General features: G+C 38.5%; 1 protein-coding gene across 5 annotated transcripts in view; it reads left to right on the top strand.

Moving 5' to 3' along the window:
* The window catches only part of ZRANB1 (zinc finger RANBP2-type containing 1), a 65,089-nt gene that overhangs the window by 37,805 nt on the left and 12,020 nt on the right, over window positions 1–15,264 (top strand). For 4 of the 5 annotated variants that reach the window (XM_061635706.1, XM_061635704.1, XM_061635703.1 and 1 more), the window contains exons 5-8: window positions 127–280; window positions 7,388–7,459; window positions 11,019–11,217; window positions 14,063–14,183. In XM_061635706.1, coding sequence (XP_061491690.1) covers window positions 127–280; window positions 7,388–7,459; window positions 11,019–11,217; window positions 14,063–14,183 — 546 coding nt within the window. The remainder of the gene's footprint in view (window positions 1–126; window positions 281–7,387; window positions 7,460–11,018; window positions 11,218–14,062; window positions 14,184–15,264) is intronic. The other variant, XM_061635708.1, reaches the window with a different exon arrangement.

Raw genomic sequence — 15,264 nt, 5'->3', positions numbered from 1 at the left:
AGTGTAGTCCCTTGGATCTCACCGATGTTGTTCTAAGCTGTCTTTGGGGGGGGTATCTTACGTGTTTTAATAGGTGTGATCCATTTTCTGCTCAAGTTAATAAAGCTATGAAACATCCTGTTACAGGTATCCCAGCATGCAGCTAAGTGCATTCCAGCTATGGTGTGCCCAGAGCTTACTGAACAAATTCGACGTGAAATTGCTGCATCTCTTCATCAGCGGAAGGGAGACTTTGCTTGCTATTTCCTAACTGACCTTGTAACATTTACACTACCTGCAGGTAATTATACGATGGTTCTTTCTCTGTTAACTTGTCCTTGTTTGATTTAAAGGTGTATGAAATCACCAATATCTGACTACTTCTAACTCTTCCTCAACAAGTTGCTGGAGAATCTACAACAGGGCTTTTAAGCTTTCTTTTTTTTTTCCAATTAATTTTTATTCACATTTTCAAAACCAACACAATACAAAAAGAAAAAACACAAATCAATAACCAACACAATAAAAAAAGAAAAGAAATATAAAAAATATTGACTTCCGATTTGTCATAGTTCAGCTATAAATCTATAATATATAACAAGCCTGTCTCTTAATAGTTTATAAAAACACCTTCCTCCAGCGGCTATCTTAATTGGTTTTAAATCTCATCATCATATCATTTTATTCTCCTACAAAAAGTCAAAGAGAAGTTTCCAATCCTTGAGATATATGTCCATCAATTTTTTTTCTAGGTAAACATGTCAATTAATCCAACTCATCAAGACTACTAAGTCCTGTAATTACAGATCACTCTTCTTCCTTTATCCGTATTGGTTCCATCTTCCATCTTTACGCACCCAATAATCTTGCTGTCATAGTCATATAATAAGAGTCTGATAGGAATTTCCTTTATCACAGATATTTTCTTGCCATCAATTCCAAACGTATCACTGAAGTATTGTTGCAAAGCCACATCTCTGTTCCTCTTTTTTACATGATACCCTAGCACATCTCTTGAAGATTTTTCCATTGACACAAAACAGGGATTAATTCTGTTAGCTTTCTCCATTTCAAGTTCCATCAAGTCCTTCCAGTCCAGGAATTTTTTTGAACCGATAATATCTTTATCTCCAGTCTCTTCAATTCCTTCAGGGACAGTGCTGAGTTCCAAAGCGTAATATTTATCTCCAGGATCCATCACAGCCAGGAAATCCAAATCTTTTTCCATGTCCATATTTAATCCAATCTCCATAGTTTGAACCTTGCCTTTAATTTCTCTTTCATCCTTTTTTGGTTTTCCAGATCTATCTTTAATCTCCTTTCTCATAGAATCCTGAATTTCTTTCAGCTCCTGTCTCATTTCGTCGAATTCAATTCTCAACGCTTGACTATTATTTCTTAGTTCTTGTTTTATTGACTTAATCCCATTCATTATTTTCTGAAACATGTCTAAAGATAAAGTCCCTTCTTGTACATCCATGATCTTCTTAATTGTCATTCTTAAAGCCAAAGGAACAAAACTCTTTCAATTTTCAATGTCCCAAGCAAAGAGCAGTTTATTTCTTTATCCAGTTACAAAGGAGTTAATCTTTCAAACCAACTGACGTCACACTCTAGACAGCCCTTATCTCTTGTATGCCCAGAAGTGCAAAAACAGCTTTAGTTCACAGCGTCCAAATGACTAGTAACAGAAAGAATGAGCAGATTCGTCAAAAAAAAAAAAAAGAAGAAGTAGAACAGGAAAAATAGTCCCAGACTTTTATTACCCAAAAGTCTTATAAATCAAAAAGATTTTTCTTTTCTCTTCCAATCAGAAACCCCTCATCCGTTGTAATCTTTAAAATGCTATTTTCCATTTCAGCTTTTTGCAATAAAAAAAAGATAGGCTATTTTTATTTTCTTCCCCCTTAATTCCGTAAGTAAAAAAAGGAAAGTTTTGGCTCACCCAGGTTTTCTTAATTGCTGATCCTCTGACAAATCTCTTTAGCTGTATAGATAAGAAAATAATGAGCGTAGACAGGAGGATGTTTGCCTGTTAGTCCGTTTTCTTTTTTTTAAAAAGGGTCACTTATTCAGCTGAGCTAAGCTATAAATCCTCGCTCCGTCTGTGCAGCTGGAAGACCTTCTTTCACAGAATTCCAGTCTCCAACAATCACAACAAAGCTGTGTGGAAAATCTCACGTTTCTTCCTTATCCGGAAGAAATTATCCCCAGTCAAATATGACCCTTCTGACTGTTTAAAGCTGAAAAAGTTTCATCCAAGACAGGAGCCCATCTCGGAGGCTGCACAGGCGGAGGGATCCTCCTGGGAAGTCCAGGGCTTTTAAGCTTTCAAAGATCTTCAGTCATTAAGCTTCTTGTTACACATGGAGTAAATTTCAGAGAAGAGGAAACTTCAGTGGAAAGACTGTCCTCACAGTTCATTTATATTAACATTGGAATTAGTTTGAGGCTTATTCCTGTATCTGCATAATAATAAAGTACTCTTTGGGCCTATATTTTATTGTTGGGTTGAAACACTGTTTTATTAGTAAATAACTCTGTCATGGAAATGTTTAAAAGCTTACAAAAAAACCCTACACCTCCCTGAGATCATTGTAGCGGTAAAATAACCACTCTTCTGCTGTTGCTGACTTCCTTTGCAAGCAGCAATATAAGCAGGAGTGACAGTGTTCTGAAGAGCATTCATTTGTGATTGCACAATTGGTATAGTCCAGGAGTGGGCCACCTTTTTTCTGTTGAGCACTGCTGTCCCTCAGCGGTGATCTGTTAAGAGTTGCATGCTGGCAGTGAGTAGAACCACAGCCAATGGTGGATGGAGCCAGAGACAAAAAAAAGGATTAACTAATCCAAAATAATTTTCTGGCTACCTTAATTTAGAATTCCCAATCCTGTGGACATCTACTCAGAAATAACCCCCAGTGGGTTTGGCGGTGTTATTTTCAAATAAGAGTACAGATGATTTTTTTTCTTGTACAACAGACCAATACAGCTCTTCTGAAAAGCAAGTGGAAGTAAGATTTATTTTTATCAAATGAAATACTGCTCCTTCTAATTATTCTTAAACCACATAGAAGAAGGAAAACATTGTTAAAAGCCAGGAAATATAAGGAGGAAACAGGAAGGAAGGAACTCTGATGGGGCTGAAAGATGGGGCTGCTTCAAGGGATGTTGGGGACTACATAAAATGAAATTGTGGGCCCACTTGTGGTTTAGTCATTGGGTTTTTCAAAAATTATAGATTTTTCTGAAATGGACCCTAGAGGAGTATGAGATGCCTGGTGATATATATGATAAAAGAATAGGTGCAGCTCGTGAAAACTGCTATGGCAAGCCTTTCTTCTAGCTTCACAAATATGACTTGGACATGCAAGTGGCATTTTAGAAGGCAGGATGCTGGAATCTATTCTGACAGGTGGCCAATATATACAGCAGGGTGTAAGAGATGGATTTATATTGCTCAAGGCATGCTGCAAGGAAGGCTACAAATGTATGTGACACACACAAAGTTTGTAAACTTGCTCTTAAACTATAGTTTCATTTCTCAACATATTGTATGTGCAGTAGAGTGAGAATGCTTCCATTTTCAAAACAATAACAAATTTCAGAGACTCTGAAGATTTTAGGTGCTCCAACTTTAGGATTTTTGCAATGGTTTAATACTATGACTTGATTTACCAAAGCAAGTGCAATTATAAACAGGTTCTAGCTCAAGTATAGGCCTGCAGTGAGGCAGATTATTGCCTGTTTGTGAGCCAGCTAGGGAGATCTACTTTTCCAGTGATGTAGGGAAACTTACATCTCTGTAAGGGTCTTTCGGGGCAGTAGTTGGAAGCCCCTCTGCTCAGCATGAAGTCCAGTTTCAGCAGAGAAACAACTGTGATGACAGTCTAGTCCCTGTAGTGACAGCCATCCGGGCAAAAGTGGAAATGTGAGAGTTTGTGGAAGCCTCCTCAATGGCATTGGCCTGTGATGGATGGGGTTCTCCATGTCTACTTCAGCCCCCAAAGTTCTCCATTACAAAAGCTTGCATTAGGCTGGAGGGAAGAGAACAGAAATTGGGCTCAGAGAATGCATGCTTCAAATGCTCTGAGCCCAATCTCTCTCCTCCCAACTTCCCAGTCCCAGCCTGAAAGGAAGTTAATGGGTCTACCATTGGTTTCCCTTCAGCTTGAACTCTTCACTCGGGTTGTTGAGGCCTGGACTCTGTATGCTTTCCATGATGACAGTATTTCAGTGCAGAATAAGGGTGGTGCACAAACACAGTCCTCTTCTCCCACCAGTGTCTGGATTTTTTGCAGAGATAAGACTTGGGGGGAAAAATCATGAGAGTTTTCTTGCGTAACTTGAGAGTCCTCTCAGGTATGCAAAGACCCTTTCTGGCCCCCTTACTTTGTTAGTTTTGACACTACAATGTGTTTTCATGTAGAACACCCACTTTTAAGAATAGGTGTATTGATTTTCCTTTTACCTGACCCTGTTTAATAGAATTAAAAGTAACTTTATCAGTGCCCAGGTTAAGAATGCAAACTATGTTTTTGCCTGTATACCACAGTCTTGCTATAAAGGACATGTCATAGTCCACTCTTATGGTGCTTGAGTTCTGTTTTCCATTTTAAGGTAGTCTAGACAGGATTTCTTGTGGCATCCCATGGCTGTGACTGCAGTATGTCTTCTGATTTTGTTGTGTATGCGACTTGAAATTTTCTAACAACTGTATGTGAGTAGTGATTCCATAAACATAGTATCGCTGTGTTTCAGTTACAGTAAGCTGCTTGATGCTAAAGATAATATTTTAAAGAGGAAAATGCTCTAGTTCTGTCCTAAAAACAGAAACGTTCCTTTTCTCCAAGTTTGCATTTTGAACTTAATTTGTTCTGATTCACTAGATCACGTAATGCAAAACAGACAGTTTGACTGCTCTAGTAAACGAAAATAATTACATTTGGTGTATCAGTTTCGATAAGTGGGGTGAGATGGGGAAAGAAGCAAGAATGGCATTACTTGAAATAGTGTAGAGGCCTTTCTAAATAGAAAGAGAAACTCTGGTGCTCTTTTTCTAAACTAATTTTGTCTAGAAATGCCACAGTAACATAGGGCTGTTAAATATATTACATATTCTACACAGAGATGTGCATCTGTGTGGGAAACATATGAGCTTGAATCTGTTTTCCATTGAAGGTACACCAGTCAGACACCTGTTGCATGGAACATAAGAAGCTGCCTTTTACGGAGTCAGACCATTGGTCCATCTAGCTCAGTATTGTCTACACTGACTGGGAGCAGCTCTCCAGGATTTCAGACGGGACATTTCTAGCCCTGTCTGGAGTGGCTGGGGATTGAATCTGGGACCTTCCTCCAAAGCAGTTGTTCTGTCACTGAGCTACATGTATTGGCTGTCTGACTTATGTACCCAAGCCAAATAATATTCTTACTACTCAATACATAATTTCATTAATTCTGGATGGGAAAAGCCATATGATTGCTATGTAGTGTGTGGAATGGCCCTTAATTTGAAGCAAATGGCCATCAGGACTGCAGCCCTAAGTATGTTGAGGCATTAGTTTAACAAACTGTACAACAACAATATTTTAGTTGCTTTGACTTTGTCTTTTTGGGAAAAACGACTTACAAAAACAAAAATTAAAAGCAAGTGTAAAAACAATGTAAAATGCACTGATAATATATGTAAGAACAAATCCAACTAAACCCTACACCACTAAAAGATAAGTAGAAGATTAAGGTCCCAAGGCCTGGGTAAATAAGAACATTTTCGCGTGGTGGTGAGGGATGTTGCAGTTTGCAATCCTGGCTCTTAAAGTCCGATAATGTGTTACTACAGAAGTAGACAATATAGTCTAGGGTAAGTTGTATAGGAAGTCTTTTATGTCAACAGCAAGGCTTTTCATCTGCGCTTAATCTTGTTTTTTGGAATGATTATTCTGGGAGGAAGAGTGGAGATTCTTAGTTTTTGGATTCGTTATTTATATTACCCTGTAATTTACAACAGAGTCTACATATCTAGTCTACATATTCTAGTCCCTGCTCAAGCCCATTTGAAGCAGCACTTTTTGAATAATAGAACTTCTCTATTGCCACAACAGTTGTTACTTGACAAGTTTAGAGTGGGAAGAGGGAAGGAATAGCAGCAGGAAAGAGGATTGGCTATGTGAACCAGGCTCTTACCCTCCAAATTCTGGGCGTAATTCAGAATGGACTTTTCTGGTACCACCTACCTTTCCTTTATTATAAAAATTTGCCAGATGATAGTGGCAGCAGCAGCAGTGGAGACGCTTTGCTGTGCACCCTCCGTTAGACCATAATGTGCTGCTGTGCTAGCATCTTCGGCAACAGCTTCCCTGGAAAATGCATGCTAGGTGCCTGTAATAGGGATGTGAAGAGCTCTGAGAAATACTTTTGCCAGGGTTTCTGGCATCTGGGCTGCAGTTGGAGCATGGTTCTCAGACACGTTGCGAAGCCTCCCTGCTGCAAGCCTCCTCATGTCAACTGACAGGTTTTTGACAAAGGAGTGGCATGGCAGATGTGTCGGGCCCCGTTGCTCTCCTGATTTTGGGAGCACAATAGGACCCAAAGTTCTGAATGGGGCTTGGAAATAAAAGTTTTTATGACCTTTGTTTTTGAGTGTGGAAAAGTAATTTGATTTAGTTGAGCTTGGGCCCATTCCAAAGAGACTGCAGTGGGGGTGTGTGTATTGTCTGTCACCACTTATTGGTGAATTTTAGGAATATTCCAGGATGTTCTAGGCCAGGGGTGTCTACTCTGTGACTCTCCAGTTGCTGCTGGACTACAGCTCCCATCATCCGACCATGAGCTGTGTTGGCTGAGACTGATGGGAGCTGTAGTTCAGCAGCATCTGGAGAGCCACAGAGTGGCCACCCTATTCTAGGGTATAGTGCCCCAGATCTGTGGAAGTCCATGACAACTGGTAGAGAATCTTGCTTTAGTTTGGGATTGTTTTTGGCTCATGCAGAGGTTCTAAAATTAGTATTAGAAAAATTAGAAAAGAGCTGAGGAATTATGGAAAGAGATCAGAGTAATTTAATCCATAATTATATAGTGTACTTTAGTGAAAGCTGGTTAATTCCTGTTCCTAGGGACTAAAGCATCACTTCGCATGATACAACAGCCACATGAACATCATGTGTGGCATTTGAACTACTCCCAACAAACCATTTCTTATGTACCAGCTTGACATGTGGATTGGTTTCCATGTTGTGGTGAGCCAGCCGGCATTAAAATAACAGCCAGATCCACATAGTGGCTGTTCCATGTGGCAATCATTTGGCTTCCAGAAAAAAGCCAAATATTGTGAAGCCTTTCTCTGATGACTGGAGTACAGTGGATGCTATAGTTTAGTCATTTGTCATACTCATTCTTGGTTTTGCAGATATTGAAGACTTGCAACCAACAGTCCAAGAGAAATTATTTGATGAAGTACTTGATAGGGATGTTCAGAAAGGTAAATATGGTATCTCTGTTATGCAAGCTGCTAATATTATGATGAACTTTGATACTGTATTCGATTTTGTGTCTTTTATTTATTTTACATATATACATTGTTTTGAGATTTATTGTTGCTTAAATAATGCTTCTTAAAATGTGGAATTTATAAATATAAATGTAGAATGTATTATTATATTATCATTCATAGTATTATTACACATTTCATATTCTTGTTGAGATATGTAAACGCGTACAGATTTCTATTGAAATATAAAGCTGCATGCAATTTAAATAAATAAATAATATAATATTAATAGATCAGTGACTGCTTTTGAGCACTTGCCCTGGGAAAGCTAAAGTGTCTTTCTGTCCAGTATTTATGGAGTATTGATGGAAATGTGAACTGGGAATAGAGCAGCCTTGTAAAAAAATCCAAAGAGCCTATTAGCCTGCCAGGAGCTGACAGGAGAGGAGCTCTCTGGCCTCCTGCAATCTGCTGCATTTCTGTAGTGGGTGCAGATCAGGGATAGAGTGCTCCATCTCTCCTCGGCTGGTCTACTCACTTGCAATTCTTGTTGCCTATGGCTACCAGGCTGGTGCTTATACACAAGGCCAAACAGATTAGATCGGTAGATTACACTGGTTCCATCCATGTATCTTGGAGGTAGGATATAATGAAAACCTCTCTAAGCCTTTACATAGGTAATACTATTCCCTGATAAAATTGTTTAGAAAGTTTGAGAGTTTGGGGTGGCTCTCTGTTGTGAAGCTATCGGATTCATTTGGTCATATATGGTGGGATTTTAATCATTTTAAGTACTGGAGGAATATTTAACAAAATATGAAGGAACTTGCATCATATGAAATCCAGTTGGATCCTTTGATAATATTGTTCAGAGTCCTAAAGGAACAAGCAGCTTGTGGTGATACAAGTTAATAACTGCTCAGATTGTATTGGTGAAAACATGGAAATCACCCTTGGAATTTGAAGGTGAAAACATACTTGTTATAAGCTCTTTTTGGGGGGGGCCTTTATACAATTTTAAAGTCTGATCAAGCCTACAGATCTGGATATCTTGCCTTAGATTTAATTGAATATTTTAATTTATTTTTGTAGAAGTTTGAAAAAAAGATGTATTTGTTTCTTTTTTTGGTATGTTTTTTCTTCCTTTAATTAAAAAAATTGAATATGGTATCAGAACTCGTTTGTGGCTGGGCAGCTCTACATACCCAAGATAGAAATATGTAACACTGACATTGTAATTCCCATTGAAAATTTCAGGGCCGCACCAGGGTCTCTTTAAGAGCATTGGCCAGTAAGGCTAGGCATGATGGTTTCTGGATTGATAAAGATTTACCAGCCTTTTCACACTCAGATCCTAGTAGCTACCCTAGGTGTTGGGAAAAACTGGCCAGAGAAAAGAAAACTGGAAGAAAGAATACACGGATGTCTAAAACAGTATACATGTGAACGTAACTCCACATTGCAAAAGAAGGCAATTGATAGTTTATCACAAATTCTGTTGTTAGAAGTCTTCATGTTTATATAGAATATAAGAAACTTTGAAAGCCATTCAGAGTTTGTTTACTTACAAGAAAGTTATAGTAACCAAATATTTTCAACAGTGCATAATACAATATGTTTTAATTTAATGTATTACTGATAACATCATAAACTTGAATTTAATTTCTTCTTGTGCCTGTTACTTACGTTTTTTTAGGATTTTAAGCAAAGTTTCCCCCACCTTTTCAGCTTTGATGTATTTTATTTTTTATTTAACAAAATTTATATATTGCTTGATTGTAAAAAAACACAAAACCCTCCACAACCCTGTAAGCTGTTAGCTGATAGATTAATAGAAGCCATAACAATATATCTTCTTTTGTTTATATACCACTCTTGATTTAAAATATCTCAGGTTCAGAAATGCATAACAGGGCAAAATAAAATTATATAAACATCTTCAACTTTAAGAGCAGCAAATAAACAGCAAATGATAAAAACCACGTTTTCCTGAGCCTAATTGGTGACAGGAAGGGTGTCACTACTAGGGCTGTGGAGTTGGTTTGTCAAACCTTCGACTCCGAATCCTCTATTTTTCTACTGTCCGACTCCTCTATTTTCCTGCTGTCCGACTCCTTCATAAATGGCAAATGTATATTAATTTTTCTACTGTCTGACTCCGACTCTGACTCCTCCATAAATGGCAAATGTATATTAATGTATTAATATTAATATTAAAATATTAATTTTATTTTGAAGTCGGAGTCAGTACATTTCTACCGACTCCGACTCTACCCCAAATTGCTTCTGACTCTCACTCCAACTTCACCCAAAATTGCTTACGACTCTGACTCCACAGCCCTGGTCACTACTGCAAAGGTCCTTGACTAAGTCACTACCCCTTGGGCCTCATCTGGTCCCTAAGAAGGGCCCTTTCCAGTGATCTCCAGTGGAGCTGGGCTGGACAGGTGCTTCATCGCATATTTGGGCCCTGAGTTGTTAAGGGCTTTAAAAGTCAATTAACACTACCTTCAGTGAGCTTGGAAATGAATGGGCAGCCAGTGCAGGTAACAAAGAATAGGTGAAATAAGACTCCGAAATAGTATGCTTAATAATTAGGCAGCTTCTGAGCTATCTTCAAGGGCAGCCCCACATAAAGTGCATTGCAGTAATCCATGTGTGAGGTTATCAGGGCATAGATCACTGTGGTAACAGTAACCAGGTACAGGAATGGCCTTACTAGAAAGAGGCACTCCTAGCCACTGATGCCATCTAAGCCTTGAGTGATGAAGATGAACCCAAGTGTACCCCCAGGATACACCTGATCCTTCAAAGGGAGTGGAGCCCCATCCTGAAGAGACTTTCTGTCCATCCCCTGTACTTGGGAATCACCCACCAACATCTTGTCAAGTGTTTCACCTTCAGTTTATTGGTCCTCATTCAACCCGTTATTGCTTCCAGGCATTGGTCTAGTACTTTCACAGTCTCGTCTGATTCTGATGGAGTAGAGGGATAGAGCTGGGTGTCATCAGTAGTGTTTAATAGTAAAGTCCTATGCATGCTTCCTTGGAAGTAGGTCCCACTTTATTCAGTGGGGCTTACTTGCTAGGAAGTGTGTTTAGGATTGCAGCTGAAATGTAGGAAATCCACTTAATAACTTAAATGTTTGTATTCAGTGTTCAGTCACAACTGAGTTATTTGTTTGCATGCTCTCTACCATAACTGGATTTGTGTGACAGCATCAAGGAATTACTACAAGATAATCACTGATGTGAAAAGAACTTCATTGACATATCCTGCTAAACATAATTGTAGAATTTCAGCATTATGTACGCTAGTACCTTGAAATGCAACACACAGTGCCTTGCAAAAGCAATCAGACCCCCTGACCAATATTACTGAATTACAAATGGTACATTGTAATTTCGTTCTGTATGATATTTTATTTTGAAACACTGAAACTCAAAATCAATTATTGTAAGGTGACACTGGTTTTATGTTCTTACGTTGTAAGAAACATATTTTTGTTTGATTTAGGATGATTAACATTGTGTTGCTTATTATCTTCTAGAACTTGAAGAAGAATCTCCCATTATAAACTGGTCACTGGAATTGGGTACGCGTTTGGACAGTAGACTTTATGCACTTTGGAATCGGACTGCAGGGGACTGCCTGCTTGATTCAGTACTACAAGCTACCTGGGGCATTTATGACAAGGACTCGGTGCTACGTAAAGCTCTTCATGATAGTTTACATGATTGTTCTCATTGGTAAGCAGAAATTTGGAACAAAAATCACCATAACTTGTTGAGTTACCTTATCTTGAAAAAGTTGAAGCTTCTTTGTCAGACAGAGTACCCGGGATTCTGTTGCTGCCTTAGGATGGAGGAAGTAAGTTGCAGGACTTCCATTTCAGTCGCACTGTTACCGTAAGACTTGGAATTTTATACAAAACTGTCTGGCTTGGATCTGTGCAAAAAGTCTGTATTGTATCATTAAAATAGTATAATTGATTAGTCAGTTCGGAATGGCTTTTGTCCAATGCAGTTTATATAAGTAGTAACTGAAATAATCATATCATATTTGCTGCTTATTACTGTTCTTGTAGAAGTCTAGGCTCTGAAATATAACATAAGCCTCAACATAGCCCCATATCATATCAGTTGCCTAGCTGGAACTGCTGTGTAAAGTACTTCTATTCTGTGAACACAGACCTTGACTTTGCAGTCAGTGGAAATTACAACTTTATGAAAGATTGGCTATCTCTGGCCAATTTTATTGGGTGAGACTGGTTATGTTGGACATGTTCTCCAGAAGAAAGGTAAACTTTTTTTTTTCGTATCAAGGGAGACAAAAAAATTACTCAATGTTACTAAAATGCAAAATGTAAAATATGTGAAAACCATATTAAGTATACAGGAGAGGTAGAGCAAACCGTTTGTGCCAGAGTACTCAAATGTTTCATTGCTGTTCTTCACAGCCAGCGTAGCTATTTTGCTGTTATCAAGATTAGTTTGTAGCAACTTTTAAAGGAACTCTGAAATGAAGAGAAAATGGCATAAAACCAGTCCTTAGAATTTTCACTGTTTTGAATATGTTGCTTCTGTCTCTACTCACTTAAGGAAAGTGAAGGGATACATTGGGGGAGCAAGAAGGATAAGCAGGTGGCAAGTATCCCATATATTGTGAGTCATCCCTAATTCATTTGAATAACTACCTCCTTAGTAGTCTAGATGTGTGAGCAGCATATCACTGGAGGACACAATGACAATATCTACTAGCTGGGATTTCCTCAACCCTGGCATGCCTTATTCATGGACATCACTACTGTTTCTGTTCTTTGAGTACAATTATCCTACTTTATAGTACTTGCTTCAGTAGAAAATTTGTGCAAGCTCTTATTTGGGCTGATCCATTACTCGAGATACCCTCTACAAAATGTCTCCCTCCCAAAGGAGTTGTATTACAAACACCACATACAAACGAGGGTTATGCAGTCGTTTTTATTGATGTTTCCATGTCCTGACACCATGTTGGAGCAGAAACCACAACTGTATCATGAAGACTGAGTCATCTGTATTAACTTGAAGATTTTTCTTTTTCTTTTTTGTAATACTCTCGGAGTTGAATTACACTTAAGAAGAATTACATTATATTTGGAATAATTAGTTATCAGTACTGACCCCCATTGTACATTGAGGGCCTTGGGTTCGTTTACCCTGGGCTTGTGCCCTCTGCATTTTACTATTCTTTTGCAGTTGCAGAGTTCTTCAGTCTCTCAGCGTTTATGTTGAGTTTTATTGGATACCTGGACATGTAAGCATCAGGGGCAATACTTGCTGACTGGGGAAATGAGCTGACTGACCACCTGATCAATCTACTTTGTTTTTATATATTTAAAAGTTTGATCATGTAACTCCCACTTTTCAATCCAAGCTAAAGGACCAGAAACAAGAGCTTTGGGAAAAGCAGACCAACAGTAAGCTTTTTGAGTTAAAACCAGTACTTCTGTCGTGGCCGCATGTGTTGCTTAAGAACCAAAGGAAGTTGTCCTGGCTCAGTAAAGGATTGGGCAAGAAGTCCCTACACATCAGTATCTGTTCAGGGGAGGGCAGCACCATGCTTTGTAGTTTTCCCTTCATTGTTATGACATCTTCACAAAGTGCCCACAACTGTCAAGTTTTGAACAGGCCTTTTAGCATACCAAGTTCCCTGCTCCAAGTTTAGCCTTGGATTCCTGAGTGAGCTGACTCTCCTCTTCTTAAGACTATTTGAATGATTGAGAGCAAGTTACTGATGAAATAATTCTTCTGTAGTGGCATTCTAGCTGCCACTCTTCCATACATAAGCTTCAGTATATCTACCCTCCAAAGGGATGGGTACTTGATAGCTTTCTCTGCTGTAGCCTTTGCAACCTGATGCCCTCCAGATGTTTTTGACTACAACCCGCATAGTCCAAAACATCAGGAAAGTGAGAGGTTGGCAAAGACTCCTTTATCACTGCCATCTCTTTTTGAATCTGATTCATATACAGGAGGAGAATTGAAGAACAAAGGCATGGCTGTTGAAACACTAATTGTTCAAGGAAGATGATAGGTACATAAAGAGTGGGTGCAAGAAAATACTAAGCAACTTTTAACCTTGGGGGGGAAGAGAATGGAAGAATATTAAACCAGTATAACATTGTATGTTGACCTAGACATTTGGTCACATAGATACGCAAAGTAGTACATCTAAGGGGCATGTTATCTGCTAGAAGACTTTTATGAAAATGATTACCAGATGTGATAATGTGGTACCAAAACTAATGAGCTGAACAATCTACTTGAAATGAACAGACAAATCTTGTAACAATTCAGAGAGATATGCAAATAAGCTATATTTCAACCCAATACAATGTGTCCTTTTTTCAGAATTTGGCATTTATTTTCCAGTTTTCTATTCACCTTCTGTCTTCTGTAAAATACTGGACTGAAAATACCAAGAACATTATTGATTTGCATGTGTGTGTGAGAGAATCTCCAATAGTCTTCTTTCAGGAAGTATTTTCAGAGTTCAGTGTGGTTTGGAATTATGTACGTGCATCTTGATTCCTTTTCCGTATGGTTTTTGTAGGTTCTATACCCGATGGAAAGAATGGGAGTCATGGTACTCCCAAAGCTTTGGTTTACACTTCTCACTGCGAGAAGAACAGTGGCAGGAAGACTGGGCATTTATACTTTCTCTTGCTAGTCAGGTAAGATTAGTGTTTATGTGTGTGAAGCAAAAACATGGCATGGGAAAGTTGTGGGTTTTTAATAGTTTTTATTTTGCTTATTGTTCCTTTTTTAGATGTGCTGTCTAAAAGCAGAAATTCTTCATTTAACTAGTCTTCAGTATTACTGTTGGTGTTTTCAAGCTAACAGCGTCTTGCCAGAACTTCAATTTTCACATAGAGCAGCATAGAGTGTATCTGTATGATAAAAGCGAAGACTGAGAGTCATTGGGGTTGCACTGCAGAAGAGCTTTAGATCATTTTTCTCAGACTTTGAATCTGCAGCATCATAATATATCACGTGAATTGGCTGTCTGAGCCCATGCACAAGAAGGTGCCCTTTTTCAACTATATGCCACTAAGAAAAATGTTATGAGTCAAAACATGTCTGTCATGTTTTCTGAAATATATCTCTTTTAAACAGTCTTCACCTTCTGGATTTCAAGATTTTGGGCACCATATCATTGTGTTTCATTGCTGTGGTGCAATTAGGATTTGAAAGATAATATTCAGTCAGCACAGCTAGAATTTTAGAACATATTTTTGTGATATTATACATTGTGTCTGCATTACAGTGTTGTACATCACTTTACGTTTGGTTGTTACACATTTTATTGGTCACCAGCCATAGATTTATTTTCTTGTAAAGTTTTTAAAAAATTTTCATACTTGTGCGATTGATATATGTTTAGACTTTGACTTCATTCATTTGTATAATTTGGTTGAACCTAACCTTCCTTAGTCTCCCCAGTTTCTGGAAGATCAGCGTTTGGATGAATAGGAATTTATTTGAATGCTGTGGTGAATGTGTGTGTTTCAGTACTGTATGGACACATCCCTAGTTTAAAAGGTGACTTGATTTGTCACTGAGGGCTTGGATGTGGCAGGATCCTGCTTGGATATATTTGGCCAAAGCTGATGTCCAGCAGTAACTCTTGTGGCTGGAAGAGGGGTGGCCGAGCTTGTTCCAGAAAAATTAGTGCATTTGGGCACAGACTCGTAGCCGATAACAAAGTTTCTCTTTGTTTTTCACTGGACAGTGGTTTGCAGAAATCACATAAGA

This window comes from Rhineura floridana, chromosome 7 (genome assembly GCF_030035675.1).
Source record: "Rhineura floridana isolate rRhiFlo1 chromosome 7, rRhiFlo1.hap2, whole genome shotgun sequence".
NCBI classification, from domain to species: Eukaryota; Metazoa; Chordata; class Lepidosauria; order Squamata; family Rhineuridae; genus Rhineura; species Rhineura floridana.
Note: the sequence above shows the minus strand (reverse complement) of the source record. Positions and strands in the feature narration are given on the sequence as shown.